This window comes from Vitis vinifera, chromosome 15, assembly GCF_030704535.1.
Source record: "Vitis vinifera cultivar Pinot Noir 40024 chromosome 15, ASM3070453v1".
Taxonomy (NCBI): domain Eukaryota; kingdom Viridiplantae; phylum Streptophyta; class Magnoliopsida; order Vitales; family Vitaceae; genus Vitis; species Vitis vinifera.
This window is the reverse complement of record NC_081819.1, coordinates 11,433,141-11,457,577: the sequence shown is the minus strand read 5'-3', so window position 1 is coordinate 11,457,577 and position 24,437 is coordinate 11,433,141. Positions and strand designations below refer to the sequence as shown.

The 24,437-nt window shown below is 41.2% G+C and overlaps 1 protein-coding gene across 1 annotated transcript; it reads left to right on the top strand.

Moving 5' to 3' along the window:
* Window positions 1-20,132: 20,132 nt before the first annotated feature.
* LOC104881778 (uncharacterized) lies at window positions 20,133-21,050 on the top strand. The gene is made up of 2 exons (XM_010662988.1): window positions 20,133-20,447; window positions 20,625-21,050. The coding sequence occupies exons 1-2, from the start codon at window positions 20,133-20,135 to the stop codon at window positions 21,048-21,050; spliced, it is 741 nt and encodes a 246-aa protein (XP_010661290.1).
* The last annotated feature ends 3,387 nt before the right edge of the window (window positions 21,051-24,437 follow it).

Sequence of the window (24,437 nt, the reverse complement as noted above, 5' to 3'; positions counted from 1 at the left end):
TGGTGCCCATCAATCATCTGACCCAATCCTAAGATAGCGTCCTTGAGTGACGCCATGGTATCGGTAATCTCAGCCAATTGGTCAACAATAGCGTACTGAGGGTCCATATCTCTATGATCTGGTATCTGCTTTAACTGGCTGTGTGGATCTGATTCTCTAACCAGTCTATCTCCAATCCAAATCCAAGCTCGGGAACCCAGGTCGATCTCAATTAATAATCCTACAAAAGGAAAGGGGTACGCCAGTCCTCGTGACTATCAATCCTGACATCAAACTAGGAATGTATGACTAAAATCTTCCGAGAAAATGAACTGACATGTGATGTCAACAGCTAAACCGATATACGGTTCCGCAGGCAGGAGCGGGATTCTGACATGGTGATACCTTAGGGGTAATGTGGCTCAAAAGTCAAAAAAGAGAAGAGGCAAGTCCTAAAAGACTAGATGACTGTACCCACAGGGATACGTAACCTAAGGTCCTAACCAACAATCAATCAATAATCAAAGTGACATGCTGGCCACGCATGTATCCATGAAATCCAGCTCAGGGCTATACAGGTCTTCATTGCTCAGATATCCGTCTTCTCCATAGTGCTCCCAAACATCGATATAGCCCTTATGCTAGACCCTATTCCAAACCCCTAGCTTGGTCGAAAGCGAACAATTGGGAATGACTCCCAAGAAACACAAGCAATCCATGAGGAATAGTTGACCAAGACTAGTGATTCGGAAGTAAGGGGATACACACATGCCCCACAAACACAAGCAGCAAGCAGTCATGCAAGGGAAAGAGCAGTCATACAGCAAATAGTCATGCACAAAGAGATAGCCTACCACACATCTACACACAATCTAATCATCTAAGTCTAATCCCAAATGTCATAGCTAGATACCAATCAACAATGAGCAAGCATGCTAGAATCCAACAAGTGAACACACAAGTAACAACACATCACAGGTGCAAGCCAAATACCAACCAAGTACGTGATCATCAGTCATCTACGTAGCCTAAGAGTCTACTGATCAATGAACCATGTGCTCCAATATACCCAACTCAAGTTCAAGCTTGATTTTCTTATGAAACCAGAGATTCTGGGTTCGATCCCCAGTGGAGTCGCCAATTTGTGGACCCTCACCTGATCCTCCGGACCGACGCGACTTGCTTTTAAATGAAAAGAATGAATGAAAAAGTTGAGTTTTCCAGTTTTGAAAAACCCGCCCCCGGTGAGGAACGGTGTTGTATGGAGTCGCCACTTACTTTTTATTTTTATTTTTAAAATGGGGAAAATTAAGTAAGAACAAAAACCCCTAATGACCCTAGTATGGAAAAAGCGGTCTGCGAAAACTAGATTCTGGGTCCGGGGATCAAGTTACCCATTGGGAAGGTACCTCATGCGAGGTAGCACCCCTCTAGGCTCGGAACTCGATCTCTACTAATGAATTGGGTATGTGGGAGCATATGAGTCAAAGATGAAACCCTAGGCTAAATAGATGTCATGAATCACACAATCCTAATTGGTATTTGGCATGCATATGAATTCAACCAACCAAAACAATGGGTGCGTACCTATGGTTCCCAGCCATGCGCTGCATAAAAGGTCAACCAAACACAGATAAACACATAACAAACATTCATGATTAAGCATCATGCATGCATATGACTCAACAATCAAAACCAACGATGCATACTTGTGGTCCCTAGCCATGTGCTACAACAGAGGGTGAGTCAGCCACGCAACATGTATTCAAAATCAAGCATCAAAGCTTGTGCCAAAAAGGAAGATAGCTGGTTGAAATGAGGTAAGGGACTCCCCAAATGTCATACAAATCGAACTAGACTCATCTAGACCACACCACCCATAACTTCAAAATTGCCCATACTAACTGAAATCAAACACTAACTTAAACCTTCAAGATGGCTCACAAGTGCCCTATAGCAAATGGGTTTGAGCCCCAATGGATAAGGGCTCGAAAAATGCCAAAATCGAGGGCTACCTAAAGTCCTCCAGCAGAACAGGTTGAACTAGTTCTCAACTAGTACAACCTATTGAGAAGAATTCCCAAATTTTTCTAGAAAACTCCTAAATGAGTGAGGATTCAAACAAAAGAAACAGTTCTCAATTCCGAGTTCGGAAAAGGGAGATATGATCAAAATAATTACCAAAAATCAATGTTCTACATCGGCTGACTCGATGAACTGGCTGAACCATCTGAACTGGATGCCAACCGGTCGAACTGGTTGCAAAAAATTTTGAAAATTTGACAGAATGTTCCTGGAAGAGTGAGGAATCCATGAAAAAAACGGTGCGCAATTCTGAGTTCGGAAAAGGGAGATATGATCAAAACAAGCTCGAGTGCTCCGAACCTTAACATGCCCCTATAAACTCCAACTAAGCTAAAACATCGGGATGACCCCACTTCCTTCCTATAGGGTGATGTGAACGACTAGGAAAATGGCCACGATGACCCTCCAAAATGAACCACATACGCACCACAATGGACCACAGACAAGCCCACACGAGGCTCGGACACCGACTAAGCCCAAAAGGGGCCCTAGTGGTGCCATATGAGAACGATGGGTGCAGGTGACACCCAAAGGATAAATGTTAGTGTCGAGGGACAAAATTGAGGGTCTACACCCTACATTAAGAAATAACCAGTAAGCCTAGAAATGGTATCACCTAGAACTCCCCCTTTAAAAGATATAGCAATCGTCATTCAACAATTATGTCTTAGGAAAAGATATTTGGTTGAACCCCCATCTCTTGATTGATCTAATTAAGATGCTCACTTTTTCCCCCGTGCTGGTTCTCTAGATATTCTTCCTAAAACTATCAATTTTAAGTTAATTAGGGATCATCGTGTGGCAAATTGTGTCAAGTGGTAGCTGAAAGGTCATTTAAAGTCAATTCCTTCCAATAAGAATCATATATGCATCCCATATACCCTTTTTTTTGTGTTGGGATCTTATTATGACTCCATTCCTTATTTCATTCCTCTTGGATTCATTCAGTTCATTAGATATTGATTTGATATATAATTAAATAAGTATATTATATAAGGAATCTTTAACTCATTTTCCAATATCCCTTTCCTAAAAATCATCTTTCCTTTTTTTAGATTGGATTTCATCCCTTTGATTGATTGTGTAGTATCTCAAAACACAATACCTAGAAAATTTCCCTCTCTTTTCTATTGAAAAATAAAATGTGGGTTTTTAGTCATAAAGCTAAAAATTCAGGACAAATTGGAACCATTGTCTATTATTGTTGACATGAACAATCATTGGATTTAAATATCAAATTGTGTTTCCCCAATAACATAAGAAAATCAAAATTGTTACATAATATAACTAATTAGTTTTTATTCTTTTAATGAAAAGACTTATCAATTATATTTTAAGAGCAATTATGAGTATATGTAAACCCCACAACTTAAATTCTAACAAAGATATAAATTTTGTGATCTTATACATATATGATGCTTATAGGAAATTATCATGCTTCAATTTTCATTTAATATATTGAATAGAAAATAGAAAAAAAAAATGATAGAGCATGACTTATGCTACTCCAAATAGAAGTGCAAAAAATGAGGAGACAAGTATATAGATAGTCATATTTGCACATGTTTAAAAAGTATAACCCTTGTGTAATTCAATCGTATTCTACGAATTATAATTAAAAAGAAAAATATGTCGAAATTTATCTCTTCTTTATGAATCATTTTTTGAACAATGGAATCCATAAAAAAAGTTAAGTGCTAAAAAAAAGTATGTTTTCTTTTTTACTTTTATGCCTTTATCTTAGTGAACAAATCAAATCCTGAATCCATTTATTTTTCTAGTATCTAATTAGATTAAAGTACATAAAATCATAATAATGGTAGAAATGGAATCACTTTTTTTATTCCTTTCCATTTGTATCTGTTGCTAACTCCAATTTGAGTAGAGAATTTTCTTTATTCCTCTATTCATACGTATTTCATATAATACTCTATGCTTTATTAGTGGGTAGCCTTATGCATGCGATGCTATGTACTAGACTGAATATTTGCTTTACTACGGGAGTGGTGAGTAGATATTAGTTCAATACAAGCATGGAGCATGGGATGACAATCAAGCATATACTCAAGTATCTTCGAAGAACAAGGGATTATATGTTGGTGTATCATTGCATTAAGTTGTTATCCCTTGAGTATACGAATTCAAACTTTCAGTCTGGTAGAAACTTTCGCAAGTCTACCTTCGGGTTTGTGTTCAATTTAGGTGGTAGGGTTATTAGTTGGAGAAGTGTGAAGCAATCATATATTGTTGACTTCATTATAGAAGTCGAGTATATTACTGTTTCTAAAGCTACAAAGGAAGTTTTTTGGCTTCAAAAGTTCCTAATGGGACTAGGGATTGTACCCTTAGCCGTATTATCCCTAGTATTGTTTTGTGATAACAATGGAATGATGGCATAGTCTAAAGAACCAAAAAACCATTGAAAGGATAAGCACATTAAGAAAAAGTATCAATTGATACATGAGATGGTAATGAAAAGAGATGTGTCCATGGAGAAGATCATTTCTCAAAAGAACCTAGTAAATCATTTCACAAAGATTTTGTCTACTAGAGTCTTTGATGGTCATAGGGATAGCTTAGGTGTCAAATGTGTTCCTAGCATACTTTAAGGTTAGTGGGAGTTTGTTAGGGTTAAGCCCTAGAAAGCATGACATGATGTAACATAAAAAGATTCATTGATAAAACCATGATGACCCTTTGGGCCCAAAACGAACAATATCTATATAGTTGGGAGTAGGTCCTTATAAATGATATTAGAGTCAATTTTTGATATTAAAGTGTAAGTTTGTTTGATCCCGTAATCCTACAAGACTCAATGAGGATGTTGTGTCTACATGGGGATTGATTGTGATATCCCATATTGGACAAGGGAAAAAGTTCTTTACGTTATGTATGTATGAGTTTCTCTTAATCATATGAACGTATTTTAAAAATGTAAAACATAGTGTTAAGATTTGGGATTAAAAGATTACACTCAAGGGTAGTTTGAGAGTAATGCCATACACCTACTAATTAGGGTCAAGTGGTTCAGTCAATGGGGTTAAGCAAGTTGGCAACATCCAAAATCCAAAAATACACTGAGACTTGAAGTTGGAGAATTCTAGGTGAACTAAAGTATGAAAGTGGAAAGGTTGAGTAGTTTTATGGATTATCCTTTTAGGAATCTCTAATGGCCAGGGAAAAAATGCAAAATTTAGAGACAAGTTTCTAAGTTTTTTATTTTATTTTATTGAAATTAGACTTTGATTCCCTATTATGATTTCCTTGATTCTATATGCTTTGCCTCACAGAAATAAACTATGCAGGGAAAATAACATTAAACATGATAGCTTGCTCGTCGTGGTTGACTCAGCCCAAACAGTTCTACTAGAATTGATATTAGAGACTCCCACGATAAGGTATCTCTAATTAGACTAACTTCAAAATAGTTGCTCTAACATTCCCCCTTTCCCCCGCCATAACCCTTATCCTCAGGGCTGAAATTGATAGAGCTTTGGTATTGGCGGTCGGTCTCGCTATGTAGTTCGGCTAGTGCCTGCACATACCCCATCTCTTCCAAGTTTTTTAACCCTACTGGTGTCTTCCAACCACGCTCAGGCCTTCACTGAACCAACCATATTCATAATAATCCTAAATATGTTGACTTCTACTTCTTTCGATATCGTAAGGCCTCATTTGCTTTCTCCCTTCCAAGTATTTCACACCTCAATCCAATGAACCCCACCACATATTTTTATTTTTATTTTTACCTCTTTTGGTGCAAAGTTTATGTCTCAGCTTGGCTAATAACAAAGTTTCCAGGCATTGCAAAAGATTAAGGATTTGTAATTTTGAGATGGGTATTTACACCCGACCCATTTTTTACTTTGCATCTTCGGACTTTTTTGTTTGGTTGATGAGAAAATCTCTGAGAAATCATATTTTGTGTGTTGTTTTTCTTAGTTTTCGAAGATTAAAAAAAAATACAAGCTAAATAAATGTACTGAGGAGAGTTGATTCGAGGGTTTTGATTCATAACTTATATTTTCTTTCCCTCTCTTAATTCTCTCTAAGCAACCTAAATTTATCTTAACTGATGATTCTCTTATCCTGTTTCTGTGCTTGGAATTTGATGTGGTTATGGATGTGTTTGGGGCATCAAGTTGGTTCCTGGGTCATGGACCAATTTTTGGTTATTGTCTTCATCTCAATTAGTGTGTAGGTTTTGTGGAGAGTCTCCACGTGTTCCTTTTCCAACCCAGACACATTGACCATCTAGCACAAGTATACAACTCATTTGGATCATTCTATCCGGACTAAGACCAGTTCTATTTGGCACCAGGCATGAGAAGGCTCATTTTTCTTATAGGCCCAGACAACAATGGGAGTCTGGACTCCCTAATGAGAAAGACTGTCCAGTCAAGTCTTAAAGACCTGTTGGCGTGAGTGATCATTCATGTCTAACATGTGAACGAATGATGGGACTCCATTTAGCCCACAAGTCCATGTCAATTAATTGTTGCACATAATCCTAGACATCAACAAACTAAGAGGACAAGTAGCCACATAGTTCAAGATCATGGCAAGTCAGCTGATGGCACTTGCCAATCGCCTATAACTATAATGATTGCCTAGCCACCTGTTGGACAATCATCATTACAGAAGAAGATCAAAGTGTCTAGTCAGCAATATAGTGGCAATCTCATCAACCATCTATAAACCCTCCAAAAATCACAAACAAGGTATGCGCATACACACACACTCACTCTCTCCCACTAAGCAGCTTAAGCTATTCTTTCCTGACTTAAGCTTCGAAGGAGCATGCTAGGACCACCTATTCGGACATCCTTTTGTGCAAGAAATGAGTCCATCCAGTTTCATCATTGCTAGATGGATTCTTTGAGAGACACAAAGCAGGGAATAAGATTTTCTGACTTCAATCAAGCTAAACGGATCTAACTTCAGGTGGCTTAGCATCAACATTGACATCCTCTGTGGGAATGATTAAGGATGTCAACACCCTCTAGAAGTCGATCATCAGTCATGGGTAGCGAAGGCTACTTTGCCTGACGTGAAAGGATGGAAAGACGCCCACACAAAAGTGATCAACAAATGCAATCTCTACTTCGCCAAACAAGGTGACTCAAGGAAGAGAATGAAGAGTTGCGTGCCCAGAAGTCATAGATAGGCCCCTCTCAGTGCCGACAACCCCAAAGCCAATGAATAGCCTTAAGACGTACTGATGAGGCGTCTTTCCCCGAGAATGCAAAGTTCCCCTCTAACAGTCACACGACGCGGTCTGAGAAGGAGCTTTCACCGGCCCGCCAGGTGCAGTTGGACAAAAGCTTCGACTCTACCCAGGTATCAACAAAAAGGAAGCGCGACAGGAGGTCACATCTATCTGATGTAATGCAAGCCCAGCTGGGACCTCAGACACCTGGCATAGGGGAAAAACCATGCATAGAAAAAACCATGGAGACCCGTCTAGGTCCCTCAGTCGTAGAAATCATTTCGGAGTGGCCCTCTCATTCACCAAGGCAACAACAAGCGGGGACTCTAACAGATCAAGCTCCACCCAGCTCCATCAGCCGATGGTTGGAAGACATGTTCTCTACCCCGTTCGGCCCCCATATTATTACCTATGAGCACTCAAGGGGGTTCATAGTGCCAAAATTCACGACCCTTGACATAGGGAATGATGCACTGTTTTGCAAAGTCTTTCCTACTAGCCTACATCTCTCGTGGTTCCACCGCCTCCCAAAGTATTCCATGAATAATTTTCGGGATTTATCGGAAGCCTTTGTAGGTCACTGCTTGTGTTCAACTCGTCATAAGCAGAACATAAGCACCATACAAAACATCAAGATGTAGGAGAATGAGTCCCTTAGAGACTTCATGAAATGGTTCGAACAAGTTGTGCTCCAAGTGGAGTCCTACAGTATGAACGCCATCCTGCAGATCTTCAAGCGAAGCATCTATTCGGGCACACTGTTCTTTAAGTATCTCACGAAGAAGCTGCCAGAAATGATGGACGACCTGTTCAGATGGGCAAATAAGTACTCCATGCTTGAAGACAACGTCTGGGCGGCTACTCAACAAGTCCGAGTCACCAATCGTCCGACCAGGCACGACCATGCAGGAAACTCTAAGCCCTCAAACCAATCAAGACAAAATAACAAGGGGCGGGATGGCTAGCAGCAGCCAAATGAAGCTAGTCTGACCCCCTTCAACATCTCATACGAAAAAAATCCTCCCGATGATCCATAATCTGTCTAATTTCAAGTGCCCAGAGCTGATCAAGACAAATCTGACTAAACGGGATTTAAGAAAATGGTGCGCCTATCATAAAGATCGTGGCCATACCACCAAACAATGCAGAAATCTCCACTACTTAGTGGAAATACTAATCAGGGTCGGACACTTGAAACAATATGTCCGCATAAATGGCAAGCAAAGAGAGACGACTCGAGATCTAGCCTTCCAAGCCCTCATGGCTTCAACAGCTCCCAAAGTTGTCATCAACTACATTCACGGAGGCCCCGCTGATGACAGATACAACTTTAAACAGAAAAGGAAAAGATTGCTCTGTGCGGCCTCTATAAAAGAACATATTAGTTTCGTTTAGCACAACTTGTCGGAATGGAGCATGCGCCCCATCGACGGCACAGTTACCTTCCATCTAGTAAATACTAACCGGGTATTACAACTGCACGAAGACGCCCTGGTCCTAACACTAGGAATAAGATATTTTGACGTAAGAAGGGTTTTGATTAATCCGAGTAGCTCAACTAACCTCTTACAAATGTTAACCTACAAGCAAATGGGCTACCCGCCGTTTTTCCTAGAGAACCTAGGGCGATTACTATTCATGTTCAATGGAGCCACAACGACTTCTTAGGGTGACGTAGTATTGCCCGTCCAGGCTAGCCCAATCACCTTGAACATACAATTCTCGGTGGTAGAAGATTTATCCTCTTTTAACGCCATCATGGGACGTGCATGGCTTCATAGAATGAAAGTCATTCCCTCTACATACCATCAGATGGTGAGCTACCCCACCGAGGACGGACAGATCAATCTTCTTAGCAGTCAGTTAGTCGTGTGCCAATGCTATCAAGTGGAAATAGATTTTAGACGCCTAACCAGCAAGAAGGCACGTCCGAAACCATCAAATATAAATGAGCAATAGCAATTACTGAACCTAGCAGAGAATGACCCCATGCGGCTAATTCACTCCAACCAGTGTGTCTCTCACATGACACATATCAAATCACCTATAGTAGCTCATTTCTCACGCCAGATGAATTGGAACTGCTCGAAAGCGTGCTTCAACGGAACAAAGACGTCTTCGCTTGGACTCATTCTGACATGTCGGGAATCCATCCATCTATGGCCTCTCATTGGCTCAACATCATACCTTGCTCACGTCCCGTCCAACAGAAGGTTCGACGCTTCCATCCGGATAAGTAGAAAATCATCCAAGCAGAGATTTACAAGTTGCTGATAGTTGGTGTAGACCCTCAATTTTGTCCTCCTAGCACATGTCCTATTAGATACTTGTTCAATACTTTATAGTAGTTCCTTGGTGGCCCATAGCTACTCACGTTACTCACCTTTTTTTTGAGCCACCTCGGAGACTCTGGTTAAGGGATTGCCTAGCCCCTTATTGTGACCCTTGGCAGTTTTGATTTAGGCTTAAACGTTTCCTTTTTTTAGGATAGTTCTTAGGCATGTTTGGGTCACTTAGGCAATATCCCAATCACTTTAAGACACCTAGTTCATTAGGCACCCACTTAAGCACACTTGGTCCACTTCGTTCGCCCTAGCGCACTAGGACACACCATAGGTCACCTTTAGATGTTCCTGCATGGTTTGCACGGTTGCATGACTCGTATTTTTGGTGGTTACATGGCTCGTATGGCTTGCATGTGGTTGATTTTTATTTTTTCTTTTAATTATTTTTTATTTTTTATTTTTAGGTGCGTGATTTAAATTTCTTTTGATTTTCAATTTCATGATATTTATTGATTTTAATCTTTATTTTATTTTTACTATATTTTTCTTTCTATTTTTATCTTTATTTTATTTCTTGCATGAGGAAACGGTTGCCATCTATTTGGAGGGAAGGTCACCAAAATTTTAGGAAAAGGAAGAGGTTGCTGCCCATAGAAGAATATATGGAAACTTCCATACAAAAAGGATTTTTTTTAGAGAGATGCAATCTTCATGGACGGACAGATACATGGAAAGAAAGGCGAGATTTTATGATTTTCTAATTGGAGGCACGAATAGCAAGGGGATTCGATACCGAGATCTGGCACTAAAAGGAAGGCATGCATTGCATAAAAAGGAAAGAGAAAAAGGGGATTTAGGGGGCTCCAGCAGATTTGGGGGGTTCTTTGGGAAGGCTGATATATATACGTGAGAGAGGAAGAAAAAGAAAAAAGAGGATTCTTTGATTGTCAAGGGCAGAAAAGCACACGAGGGTGGAAGAGGAGCAATTACAGCCGACTTTGTCCAGGTATGCTTCTGGTTACTCTGGGTGTTCTGACCCATATTTGATTTCTCCATTTTGGTCATTTAGAAATATTCAATGTCTTGTCGTTTGGTGTGGACGGAAAGGGCCACAAGTTGTTCTGCTGGGATTGGTCGTTTACTACTCCACCTTGTTTCGATTTTGATTATTTTATATGTCATTGATGTCTTTGGAAATATAGAACTCCATGCTTGAATGTTATCACACTTGGTTTTTCGTTTAAATCCTATTCTGCATAGTTCCCTCCATTCTTAACTCATGGATTAATACTTGAAGTGGGGTTATTTATGCTTACTGATCAACATCTTCTGCTCTTTCCTTCTCCGAATTACTTCGTTTTTTTATTTTTTTTTATTTCATTTTATTTCTTCTCTATCCCTTTTCCTACATTTTGTCCGAATCTTTATCATTGCGTTTGAGGTATTTTGAGGAATGACAGAAGTATTAACAAGAGAGAGAAGTTGGAAAGGAGTGATTGCAGGCAAAGAATTCTGTCCGGCCGACGTTCAACCTTCTCCAGATATCTCACATCCGGAATTCTGTCTAGCCAACGTTCCACCTTCTCTTGATGTCTCGCATCCAGAATTTTGTCCGACCGACATTCAACCTTCTCCGGATATCTCACATCCGGAATTTTGTCCGCCCGATGTTCCACCTTCTCCGGATACCTCACATATAGAATTCTGTCCAGCCGACGTTCCACCTTCTCCGGATGTCTCGCATCCGGAATTCTATCCGGCCGACGTTCAACCTTCTCTAGATATCTCACATCCGGAATTCTGTCCGGCCGACGTTCCACCTTTTCCGAATATTTCACATCCGAAATTCTTTCCGGCCAACGTTCCACCTTCTCCGGATATTTCACATCCGGAATTCTGTCTGACCGACGTTCCATCTTTTCCGGATATTTCACATCTGGCGCTGACGCCGGATGGGAGAGGAGGGCGATTCAACTTCCCCGGTCAGACATGTCTGGATCCTCTGATAGCGCTTACCCGGAGAGCATCCGCAGTCGACAATTCAGATTCCCCGAACAGCTTGGCTGCCTTGCCACTCATCATACTCCTTCTAATGTTTCTTTTTCTTCTTTTTGTGATCTTATACGTCTTAAATCTAGATTTCAAAACCATTTTCCGTCAAAATAACTCTAGTTTTCTTTAAGCTTCTTTAGGAGTTTCTAGGCTTAAATTCCAGATTTCAACAAAACTTTTGCTGTCATTTTCCTTCCGCCATGCGTTTTCACTATTTTATTTGATTTTCGGATATTTTCATGGTTTTCTCGATTTTCAACAAGCATGAACAAAATTCATGATTCCAAATAATGGAATTTACAGAATCAACTCATGCAAAATTAATTAGGGCTTTGGAGGGGGGCCCAACATTCATGATATTTCCTCAAATATTTTTTTGTTTGATATTCAATTGATTGTGCTTCATTTTGTGGTATATATGAGATTATTTTGGATATGTTATTTGGCTAATTTTGTTTCCCATAAAGGAGTACTAGTTTGCTACCCAGGTATGCTCTTCCTCACTTATTTTCGAGAATTATGTGGGCACGTATGCTATTGGCGATTAGATCCATACATGATGTGATTCTTAGGTGTTCAGATACATGCTTGATTTTCTTAGATAAAACAAATGTTGTATCACATTTTCAAACTAATCTTTGATGTCCTTTTGATATTGCTTAAGAAGTGGTTCAGGTACGCATCCTAACTCTCCTTTATCATGATTTGATCTTGTTTGGCATGCTATTTTTGAAATCACCTTGCTTACTTAGGTATCCATGATCAACCATTTAATTGCCACGTTTCCCCCAATTTAGTCAGTAAAGACCTTTTTAGGGCTTAGAGGGGTGTTATCTCCTCGAGGTACCTTCCCAATAAGTAACCTGATCCCCGGACCTAGACTTGGGTTTTTCAAAGACATACTTTTTCCAAAAATTATGGAGTCACATTTTAGGGTTTTTTTTTTCTTGTTTTTTTTCCCTTTAAAATAAAAATAAAATAAGTGGCGGCTCCGACTTTTCCAAAAATTATTTTTCATAAATAAAAAGCGAGTCTCGCCGATCAAGTGGGGACGCACGTGAAAAATGCGGGTCCACAAATTGGCGACTCCACTGGGAATTTTGAGGATCAAGCTTGAACACTAGTTGAGGAAAATGTGGCGTTTAATTGGTCGATTTGTGGGTACCTCTTTTTTTAGGCAAGGTGATTCGATTTGCTTGCTTGTTTGGTTTGCTATCTTAACATGTTTGATTGCCTTGGATGATCACTTGATTGTTTTGCTCACTTTAGCATGATTCACTCTCACATATGTTAGATAGGACTCTGTTTGTTTGATATTTATTTGCTTCGCATGACTATTTGACGTGATCACTTAATTGTTTGCTCACTTTAGCATGATTCACTCTCACACATGCTAGATAGGACTTTGATTGTTTGATATTTATCTGCTTCGCATGACTGCTTGTTGCATGACAACCCTTTCTTTTGCATGTTCGTATGATTGCTTATCTTCGTTCACTATCTCACTTTAGATCTTAGGTTTTTTTTTCGGATGCACCCACATCCCTCATTGTGCACTTTAGATTATCCCTGAGTGTTGAGAGATGGGAGAGCCTTCACCTTTAAGAAACCCCCTGGGAATGCGAGGAAGTGCATGTGTGGAGGTGATGACCACCTTGCATGGAAGCACCCCGTCTCCTTCGAGGCGTACAGAGGGTTGCGTACCGCCGGAAGGTATAATCGCTTCTACTAGGGATCCTTTAACCCACCCATTTTATCTTATAGAGCCACTTCAACCTTGTAAGTTAACCTAGACCTGATTAAGACTTCATTCCTACACGTGGGTGCATCTGTGGACCTTCAGAGCTGCATTGGTCACAATTGGGATTGGTTATCCCTTCCATAGTCTCCTTTTGGTGTGATTAGAGATGAGTATCAGATTGAGTATATTTGGGCTTACTTCTACGCACTTGATTCCTATAGAGTCACATTTGTACCGCATCTTATCCAGTGTTTCCATATTTGTAGGAGGGTTTACCTTGACCGATCTGGATTCACTTTTGTGGATTAGAGTTGGAGGTAGATTGACTAGAGTATCAGACCAGTCAGATCAGAGATCAGATCAGAGGGATATGGACTCATAGATAGTTACCGTTGACTAGTTTATCGCAGCCATGGCTTCTATCCAGGAGGCTATAGCTAACCTTGGTCAGAGGATAGATGGACAACAGACCCAGCAGGTCCCAGTTCAGGAGAGTACCCAGTTCGATACCATAGTACCGCCACCACCTCCGCCCAGTCAGTCAACACCACAAGCTGTACCTTTCACTCTGCATAGTCAGATCGAGGTTGCCCCGCCTCCTGTCACATCGCCTATCCCGACTTCAGAGGACCCACACACACGTATGGATAGACTTGGGCAGAAGTTGAGACAGATGAGGGCTTCAGACGGGGTTGTTACTTGGGAGGATTTTGATGGAGCACCAGTGGCTAGTTTGTCGGCCAAGTTTAGGATGCCCGAGATTGAGAGATACACAGGCATAGGCTGTCCTAGCATTCATTTGAGGCTTTATAGTACAGTTATGAGGGCCCACGGACTAGATGAGGCCCAGATGGTTATGCTTTTCCCTATGTCCCTGAGTAGTGCGGCACAGCATTGGTTCGCTTCATTGGATGCATCACGCCGTAGGATTTGGGACGACCTGGCCTAGGAGTTTTTGAGGCAGTTTACATTTAACACTGTCATTGATGTTTCAAGGAGAGAGTTAGAGGCTTTGAGACAGAGGCCAGAGGAGTCAGTCACTTCATTTATCTCCCGCTGGAGGGAAAAGATTTCACAGATTATTGATCGTCCTTCAGAGAAGGATCAGATTAGCATGATCATGAGGAGCTTGCAGCCTAGATTTGCTAGACACTTAATGGGATTTCCCCATACAAATTTTGAATCTTTGGTACAGGCTTTGTATGGTATAGAATAGGGCATTGCTAGAGGATTGTGGCCCGAGTCTTCCCCTATTGATTCTAAGGGGAAGAAGCCTTCAGGAGGACAGAGATCGGGAGATGTTGGTACTATCAGTTCAGTAGGAATGAGACCTCCTAGACACTATCGGACAGTTGGGCAGATTTCTGGATTCTACTGTCCACCATCACCCCATGTGCAGTATAGGCCACCTGTTCCCTCCAGACCTATGACTCCTACTTACCTATATCCAGTCTCACAGCCTGTTTTTGCCGCACATGTCATAGAGAGACCTCCTGCCCCATACACCCGACCCCGAGCTCCGCAGACCACCACTTATGTGCAGAGGCCATCACGTCAGTTTGCTTAGTTGGGTATGCCTTTGAGTCGAGCTTTTCAAAAGCTCATGGAGGGTGGATTATTGACTCTATTGGCACCCAAGCCAGTACCTCAGCCAGTACTACCTCGCTTCAGATTAGACCTACATTGTTCTTATCATCAGGGACCAGGACATGACACGGATCACTGCAACGCTTTGAGACATGCTATTCAGGATTTGATAGACCAGGGTTTGGTTAACTTGGGGGAGCCAAGTGTGACCACTAACCCTCTTCCTGCTCATTCTACACACGCAGTGCCTCCATCTTCAGGAGATATTCATCACATAGACCTTATAGAGGATGACAGTATACATATGTTGAGTTGGGATGATGGATTACCCGAACCGATTGTTTTGCATGATAGTTATGAGATTGATGGGGTTTTGATTACAACCCAAAAAGTGTTATTTTGCACCTTTAATTCATTATGTTTTAAGCACTTTTGTGTAGTAGTTCTCCATATTTATTCCAATTGGCATGTTAAGGACCTAGCAATGACTTCTAATCATACTTGTGGCTAGTTTTAGTGTTTTGATAGCTTTTTGGATCATTAAGACAAGCCAAGTAAAGGAGAGAAGCAAAGAGGAAAACAGAGTGAAGAGAATAGAGGACAGTAGCTGCAGTCTTCCTTCGCACTTTTGGAGCACTTCCCGAAGTCCATTTTCTACATGCTATATACCATTTCAAAGCTCAGGAAGTCAAGAATCAACGCTTCAAACCATGTACGATTTGGATCTAAAATGAGGAAGATCGGAAGACAACTGCTCCAAGCATGTGCGAATTTCTCACAACAGCCCAAGCATGTGCGAATTTCGCACAACAACCCAAGCTTATGCGAAATTCGCACAACACCTTCCCCTTGTGCGAAATTCGCACAACACCTTTTCCTTGTGCGAAATTCGCACCAACCCATGCGTCTTTGGTGCGAAATCTCCTCTGTTTTGCCGACTCCACATGAGATCTTTTCTTATGTATTTTTTATGTAAATTCCTTTCTTATCCCTGTAATTAGCCAATCACAGGCTTTGCTTTTGTAAGACTATAAGAGGGGTGGAAATCATCTCTCGAAAGAGACGAACATATTGTATATTTTTACACTTAGTAAAATACAGGGCGCTCGTTGCTTTCCTTTTCTCTCTACTATTTTCTTTTTCTTGGAAGCCAAACAACCTCTAAGGATGTTTTCCCAAAGGATGAGAGGCTAAACTTTTAGTTTCTTGGAGTGAAGGAAGCTAGGTGAAAAGTCCAGATGCAAAGGTGGAAAACTCTCGTGCATTAAATACAGATAGTTGGAGTTCATAAATGGCTTTTAAATCTAAAGTTTTGCTTTAAATCCCTTAGAATCACTTTGAATGGCTAATACATGGTAAGCTTTAGGTCTCTGTGGATACTTATTGTTAGATCCATATCAGACCATTAGTTATCATGTACGAGCCATTGGAAAGTGGTTCAAGGTGAAGACCCATAGTGTCTAAAGCCATTAATGGAACTTGACTACCATTTCTATTGACTTTTTATGGATTAAATCTTCATTGTTAAACCTATACCGGTTCGGGAAACAACCATCCTTTATGTTGTTGTCCCCAATACAAGAAGAAGAATCCGGAATTTCCACTTTGCATTCTGAACTTGATCCTAGCAACCCTTAGCTCCGGGAGACTTTCTTTCTTCCATTTTTATCTATTTCTATATTAGTTTAGTTTCAAACACCACTTTCAAAACAAATTTTATTTTCTTTTAAACTTTAAGTTCTTGACAAAGGAAATCATCAGACTTAATTTCTAATCTTGAGTATATCACTGGTAGAATGAAAACCCATCCCAGAGTTCAACCCTAGAGCTGCTATACTATAGTAGCTTTGCTAAGCTAGTATGAGGTCATAGGATTTATAAATATTTTTTTGATTAAAACACCCGACTGGGCACGAATCAGGTTTCATTGGGTTCTCAGGCCCCTACACCATTCAGTTTGATCCCAGACGAGGCACCATTCCAATTGACTCACCCCGCGCCCTTGATTATTGGATGTCAGGATACTTTTGTCCCGTTCACTTTATGGCCAGAGGATGATGATTCAGATGGGAGGGAGATACAGATTGTGACTCGTAGTGGGAGGATAGCTCAGCCACCACCACTAGCAGTCAGACCATTTGAGGGTGCAACCTCTCATGAGGAGGTTAGGAGAGAGGATGATGAAGTTTTCAGGCAGCTACAGAGCACTCAGGGCCGTATTTCTATTTGGAGTTTATTGGCATCATCCAGTACTCATAGAGATGCTTTGATTCGAGCCTTGAGTCAAATCAGCGTAGAGACTACCACCACTCCAAAGAGATTGATTCATATGATGACGGCCGGTAGGGCCACTTGCATCGTGTTTTCAGATGAGGACTTGCCACCTGAGGGTCCAGACCACGTACGCCCTTTATATATCACAGTTGGTTGTTCAGGCTGTAGAGTCCCATCTATCCTACTGGACAATGGCTCAGCCTTGAACGTCTGCCCTTTAGCCACTGCTATAGCCCTTGCTTTTGCACCTTCAGATTTTGGTCCTTCTACTCAGACAGTCAGAGCATATGATAGCACCAAGAGAGAGGTTATGGGTACTTTGGTGATTGATTTGCAGATTGGTGCAGCCATATTCTCTACTCTGTTCCAGGTTTTGAGGATTCCTGCATCCTTTAACCTGTTACTTGGCCGACCTTGGATACATAGAGCCAGAGCTATCCCTTCTTCCCTTCATCAGAAGGTGAAGTTCATTCATGATGGGCGGGTTATCACAGTACAGTCTACCAGAGATATCTTAGCCTCTTCCGAGCCAGTACTTCAGATTAGTCACAGTGAGGATGACCTATTTTTTACTGGATTTACTTTTGATGAGATACAGACTCTCAAGATTGAGGATTTTCATAGAGACTTTGTGGCTATGTCATTTGATCAGCACAGTAGCACAGTGGTTCTTGACATGATGAGAGGTATGACTTTTCTACCTGGCATGGGGTTAGGACGACGTCAGGAGAGACCCAGCGAGTTTATAGCTGCCATTGACCATGATATGACATTTGGACTTGGGTTCATTCCTACCGAGGTTGATTATCGTTACATGGTGCGACTGCATAAGGAGAGAGTGAGGGCCCGTTTATCCCACACACCATTTGATTATCCTATTCGACCCTATAGGATGAGCTTAGTGGACTACTTCGTCAGAGGATCGGAGATTCGACCCCGTGTAGAGGAGGTTCACAGTGTGGTTCATAAAGATAGAGAGATTGAGCTTCAGAATCTATTTCACCAGTTACAGTTGAGTGATGGGGCTCATGGCGCTTCTGTTTCTATGGCTACTCCTACATCTCCAGATCGAGCTAGCATGTTGTCTCTATGTTTTCCAGAGGAGATCACTGATGATGGAGTGATTGTTGACCCTACTGAGATGATTGATGGCGTTGTGCCTCATGATGAGTACCGAGATGAGATGGATAGGATGACCATGAGCCAGATTACCGGCATTGTTCAGCTTCAGCCTGCTTCACCATTTGATATGTTCGGGGTGTCTACCATTGAGGTTCTTGAGGGGACCCAGATTATTCCTGTTCCAGAGCTTCTAGAGGATGATGGTAGTTTGTTTGAGGGCACTGTTAGCCCAGTTGAGGGAGCGTCCGACCTTGTGGACCCACCTCTTTATTTTGATGTTTTATCGGGATTTGTCTCCCTCTCTAACGATGTTTCTGTTGCTTCATTTATGGATTTGAGTATTTTTTAGTATTCGCCTGCCTCTTGTGATAGTACCTTCATATCTGCACCCCACTCACCCACTTCACAGATATTTGATATAGATGATGAAGATGATGAAGTTGCATGGCCCGATCCAGATAGGGACTCTTCTGATCATGACTCTGATCCCGTGGATGAGAGAGTTTCACCTACTACAGGGGATGTTGAGACTGTTGATTTTGGCATAGAGGATCAGCCTAGAGAGTTGAAGATTGGTTCATCCCTATCTACAAATGAGAGAGATAGACTTATTCATTTACTCAGGTCATACTTGGATGTCTTTGCATGGTCTTATAAGGACATGCCTGGTCTTGATCCCTCTATAGTTCAGCACCACTTACCTATTCTACCACATGCCAGACCGGTTAAGCAAAAATTGAGACGATTACATCCACATTGGAGTCTACAGGTGAAAGAGGAGATTCAAAAACAACTCAGTGTTGGATTCATATCAGTAGTTGAGTATCCAGAGTGGTTGGCTAATGTCGTCCCAGTACCCAAAAAAGATGGCAAAGTTAGAGTTTGTGTGGACTTCAGAGATCTTAATAAAGCCAGCCCTAAAGACGACTTCCCTCTCTCACATATTGATTTGTTAGTTGATAGCATTGCAGGCCATTCGATGTTGTCTTTCATGGATAGGTTTTCAGGGTATAATCAGATTTTGATGGCTTTAGAGGACATGGAGAAGACAACCTTTATTACTGAGTGGGGTACCTACTGTTACAAGGTTATGCCATTTGGGTTGAAGAACGCAGGAGCCACTTATCAGAGGGCCGCTACTACTTTGTTTCATGACATGATGCATAAGGACGTTGAAGTTTATGTGGATGATATGATTGTGAAATCCCAAGGCAGAGTAGATCACCTAGAGGCTCTAGAGAGATTCTTTGAGAGGATCCGGAAGTTTAGATTGAGGTTGAATCCCAAGAAGTGCACCTTTGGAGTGACTTCTGGGAAGTTATTAGGCCATATGGTCAGTGAGCGGGGCATAGAGGTCGACCTAGATAAAATCAAAGCCATACTTGACATGCCTGCACCAAAGACTGAGAAAGAGATTAGAGGTTTTCTGGGCAGATTACAGTACATTAGTCGTTTCATAACCAGATTAATAGACATATGTGAGCCCATCTTTCGTCTTTTAAGGAAGAACCAGCCAACAGTTTGGAATGATGATTGTCAGCTTGTATTTGAGAAGATCAAGGGGTATTTGCTTTCTCTTCCTATTTTAGTGCCTCCTACGCCAGAATGTCCACTTCTTCTATATTTGTCAGTTTCAGACATGGCCTTGGGATGTATGTTAGCTCAGATTGATGACTCAGGGAAGGAACGAGCTATCTACTATTTGAGTAAGAGGATGCTGGAGTATGAAGTGAAATAAGTTATGATTGAACGCCTATGCTTAGCATTAATTTAGGCTACCAGGAGATTGAGGCATTACATGACAGAGTACTCAGTGCATTTGATATCCCGCCTAGACCCATTGAGATACTTATTTGATAGACCTGCATTGACTGGTAGACTGATGAGATGGCTCGTACTTTTGATAGAGTTTGATATCCAGTATGTTTCTCAGAAGTCTATTAAGGGAAGTATTGTCGCCGATCACCTAGCCTCACTACCGACATCTGAGGATAGACTAGTTGATGATGATTTTCCAGATGAGGAGTTTGTTGCTATGACCAACTTATCAGGATGGTGCATGTACTTTGATGATGCAGCCAATCAGTCAGGGTATGGGATAGGTGTTCTGTTGGTATCCCCTCAGGGTGATCATATTCCGAGGTCCGTTCGTTTAGCATTTTCTGATCGACATCCTGCCACGAATAACATAGTTGAGTATGAGGCTTGTATCCTTGGTTTAGAGACTGCATTGGAGCTTGACATTAGACAGATGGAGGTATTTGGTGACTCCAATCTAGTACTTTGACAGATTCAGGGGGATTGGAAGACTAGGGATGTGAAACTTAAGTCGTATCACGCCTATTTGGAGTTGCTGGTTGCGAGATTTGATGACTTGAGATATGTTCATCTACCTAGAGCGCAGAACCGGTTTGCCGACGCCTTAGCTACCTTAGCTTCTTCTGTGGACATTCCGATTGATGTAGTTATACGTCCATTGCTGATTGAGTTGAGGTCTGCACCCGCCTACTGTTGTTTGATTGGAGAAACAGGGGTCCAAGATGATCTACCTTGGTATCATGATATTTATCAGTTTCTTAGATCTGGCACATACCCTGAGGTAGCCACTGCCAAGGATAGGAGAGCACTGAGGAATTTGGCCACTAGATTTATGATTTGTGGAGATACCTTATACAGGCAATCAGCTGATGATATGCTTCTATTATGTTTAGATTGAGCATCTGCAGATCGAGTGATGAGAGAGGTTCATGCGGGAGTTTGTGGTCCGCATATGGGAGGACACATGCTGGCCCGTAAGATTATGAGGACAGGTTATTTCTGGTTGACTATGAAGACAGATTGTTGTCAGTTTGTTCAGAAATGCCCAGAGTGTCAAATTCATGGTGATCTTATTCATGCACCGCCATCAGAGTTACACACTTTGACCTCGCCATGCCATTTTATATATGGGGTATTGACATTATTGGGAAGGTTTCACCAAAATCTTCTAGTGGTCATGAGTTCATCCTAGTTGCCATAGATTATTTCACCAAGTGGGTGGAAGCCGCATCATATGCAAGGTTGACATCTGCTAGGGTTGCTAGTTTCATCAGGTCACACATCATTTGCCGTTATGGGGTTCCCCATGAGTTGATTTCAGATAGAGGGGTGCACTTCCGAGCTAAGGTAGATACTTTGTTGCAGAAGTATGGCATCCGATATCATAGATCTTCAGTATATAGGCCACAGACCAACGAGGCGGTAGAGGCTACGAATAAGAATATTAAGAGGATTTTGAGGAAGATGGTTGAAACTTCTCGAGATTGGTCAGAGAAACTTCCTTTTGCATTGTGGGCATACCATACCTCTTTTTGCACCTCTACAGGAGCTACACCTTACTCTTTAGTATATGGTATGGAGGTTGTTTTGCTGGTTGAGACAGAGATGGGTTCTTTGAGAGTAGCCCTTGAGCAGCAGATTTCTGAGACAGAGTGGGCTCAGACTCGGTTTGACCAGCTTAACCTTTTAGATGAGAAGAGATTGAGAGCAACTGATCATATTCAGGCCTATCAGAGGAAGATGACTCGTGCCTTCAGGAAACGGGTTAAGCCTAGACCATTACAAAAAAGAGATTTAGTTTTGAGGATTCTCAGAGGTTTGATTGGAGACCCTAGAGGAAAGTTTAGACCTAGTTGGAGTGGGCCTTATGTTATTCGAGAGTTGACTCCAAAAAGGGCTGCATGGTTGACTGACTTAGATGGAAACCAATTTTCAGAGCCTACCAATGTGGATCAGCTGAAGAAGTATTATGTTTGAGATTATGGTCGTAGGATGGGTGGCCATCATTTCAGTCCGCCTTACACCTTATCACCTTTATTAATATATTAAACCGTTGCTAGCCCATTGAGCCTCATGTGGTATGTTATAGCCTTATTTCTTTCTTATAGCCTTGATTACCATTTCTACACCCGGCTTGGGACCCTTTGATGTATATGCATGCTTTGCTAGGAAAGTCTCATGAGCTTTAGACTTATAGGTCCATCTTCTCATTTTTGTTACCATCCCCTTATCGCCCCATTTGTTCTATTTTACTATCATCACATTTTCATTGTCTCTCTCGCGTTTATCATTATTTGCTTCATCTTATCTCTTCTATTTCTTGGGTTGATGATTCTTCACATCTTGGTGCAAAAGAGGGCAGTCTTATCACTCCATCCATCCCCTCATTTGGCATTGATTCGGAGATTTTAGTTTGAGAGGTTGTCTCATGGGTTAGGGTTCATGTATTCATCAGTGGTCTAAGAGAGTTTGTTCATTCCTTGTATCTTTCCCATTGGAGTTCGATTTATTGATGATCAGAGCATGCGCATCCAAAAAAAAAAAAAGAGAAAAAGCGCAATAACATGTTTGTGTATGGTATCTTGCTCCATTGGGCACTTATATCACCTTTTGAGGTTTATTTACTGGGTATATTTGTCGTTGTGGGTTCTTGTGAGATTTTTATACGAGTTTTCACTCCTTAAGCCACTTTTGTTATGCATTTGGAGTGTTAGGGATTCATGTGAGAGTTCTATGGTATCCTATGCTTCTTGGACCATGGTTGATATGTATTAGGTATGAGAGATGAGCGACCTCTTACTAGGGTCTCCGGATCATTGTCTTATCCATCATTCCATCATTGGTGATATGACTTTCCTTTATTGTACTGACATAGGTTAATCATCATCTATTCTACTTTCTCATTGCCTTCTTTTGTATCCCACTACCTCTTTCCGGATATTCATTCCACCTTTTATCTATTCCCTACATATTGATACACATTTTTTATTCGATACTTTCTTCACATCATTCACATGTTTCATGGATGGTTTGACCACCCATCCTTTCTCTCATTTCACCATTGACATTTCCTTTGGTTGCCTTTAGTACCATGGCTCATGAGATTTTTTCTATGCATTACATCTGGTACATGAGGGTATGGGTTTGATCATTGGGTATTTGAGCCTAGTTTCCCTTCACTTCTTTCACCCTTTCACCCTGGCCTACGTTACGTCCCGTGTCTTAAGACCACCCTGAGGCCATGAGATAAGGCGTTATCTTTGATAGTCTTCACTTGGACAAGCTTTTGTAGACTGGTTGAAGTATAGTCGTTATCATGTTCTCTTTTGTGGAGGATACTTTTGGAAGCATTTGGTCTCTCTCTTGCTTGACATATTGATGTTTGATGGATTTTTGAGTTTGGAGGCAGTTCATTGATGATATTGGATTCATCCTTTTGTCGACATCAGATATCCATACTAGGGCATATTCCCCTTTCATTCGGTTGAGATGAGCCCCTAGTGGAGCACTTTCTTTGAACCTGGGTATTTTCATCGATCAGAGATCCCTAGTGGAGTATGTTGAGGTGATATCAGTTCTATTAGAGCATTGTTGAGCTCATTGGTAGTTTTCATGACTTTAGGTTCCATCTACGGAGTATTTTTGAGATAGACTAGTGGATCATTTTTTGAGTTGAAGATAGTTTTCAGTGCAGTATATAGATCTTGTACACTGGGGTATATTCCCCCATTTCGAGGTCACCAAATTTCCATCAAATTTAGTTAGGGATTCATCAGAGACGTGCTTCTACTCTCGAGATTATCATATTCCTCATCCTTTTGGTTATTCATTTGAGATCAGATTTAGAGAGTCTTCCTTGAGGTATCGGCTGATACTTCATCCTAATTTCTTAGCGGATTATTGTTGAGTTGGAGACAGTCGATTGATGATGTTGGATTCATCATTTTGATTGTGCGTCAGATACCCACACTGGGGCATATTTCCCTTTCTCTCTGAGGTTTTCTAGTGGTTGTTGGATGATATGACTATTCATATCCATGGTTATAGAGATGTTTAATTGATTTTGATTGATTCTCTATTATACATCAGATATCCATACTGGGGCATATTCCCCTCTCCATGATGAGATTATGTTCGGGCGCAGTATATAGATGGATGATCATTGTTGGTTGTTTATCTCACGACTTCGACATCAGATATCATACTAGGGCATATTCCCCTCTCCTTTGTGAGATTTGTTTGGGCAGTGGTATGAGGATGGATGATTAGTGTCGGTTGTTTACAT

Coding starts and splice junctions, on each gene's coding strand:
- LOC104881778 (XM_010662988.1), top strand. CDS start 20,133: ATGACAGAGTACTCAGTGCATTTGATATCCCGCCTAGACCCATTGAGA. Junction 20,448..20,624: donor ATGGGATAGGTGTTCTGTTG/GTATCCCCTCAG, acceptor GTACTTTGACAG/ATTCAGGGGGATTGGAAGAC.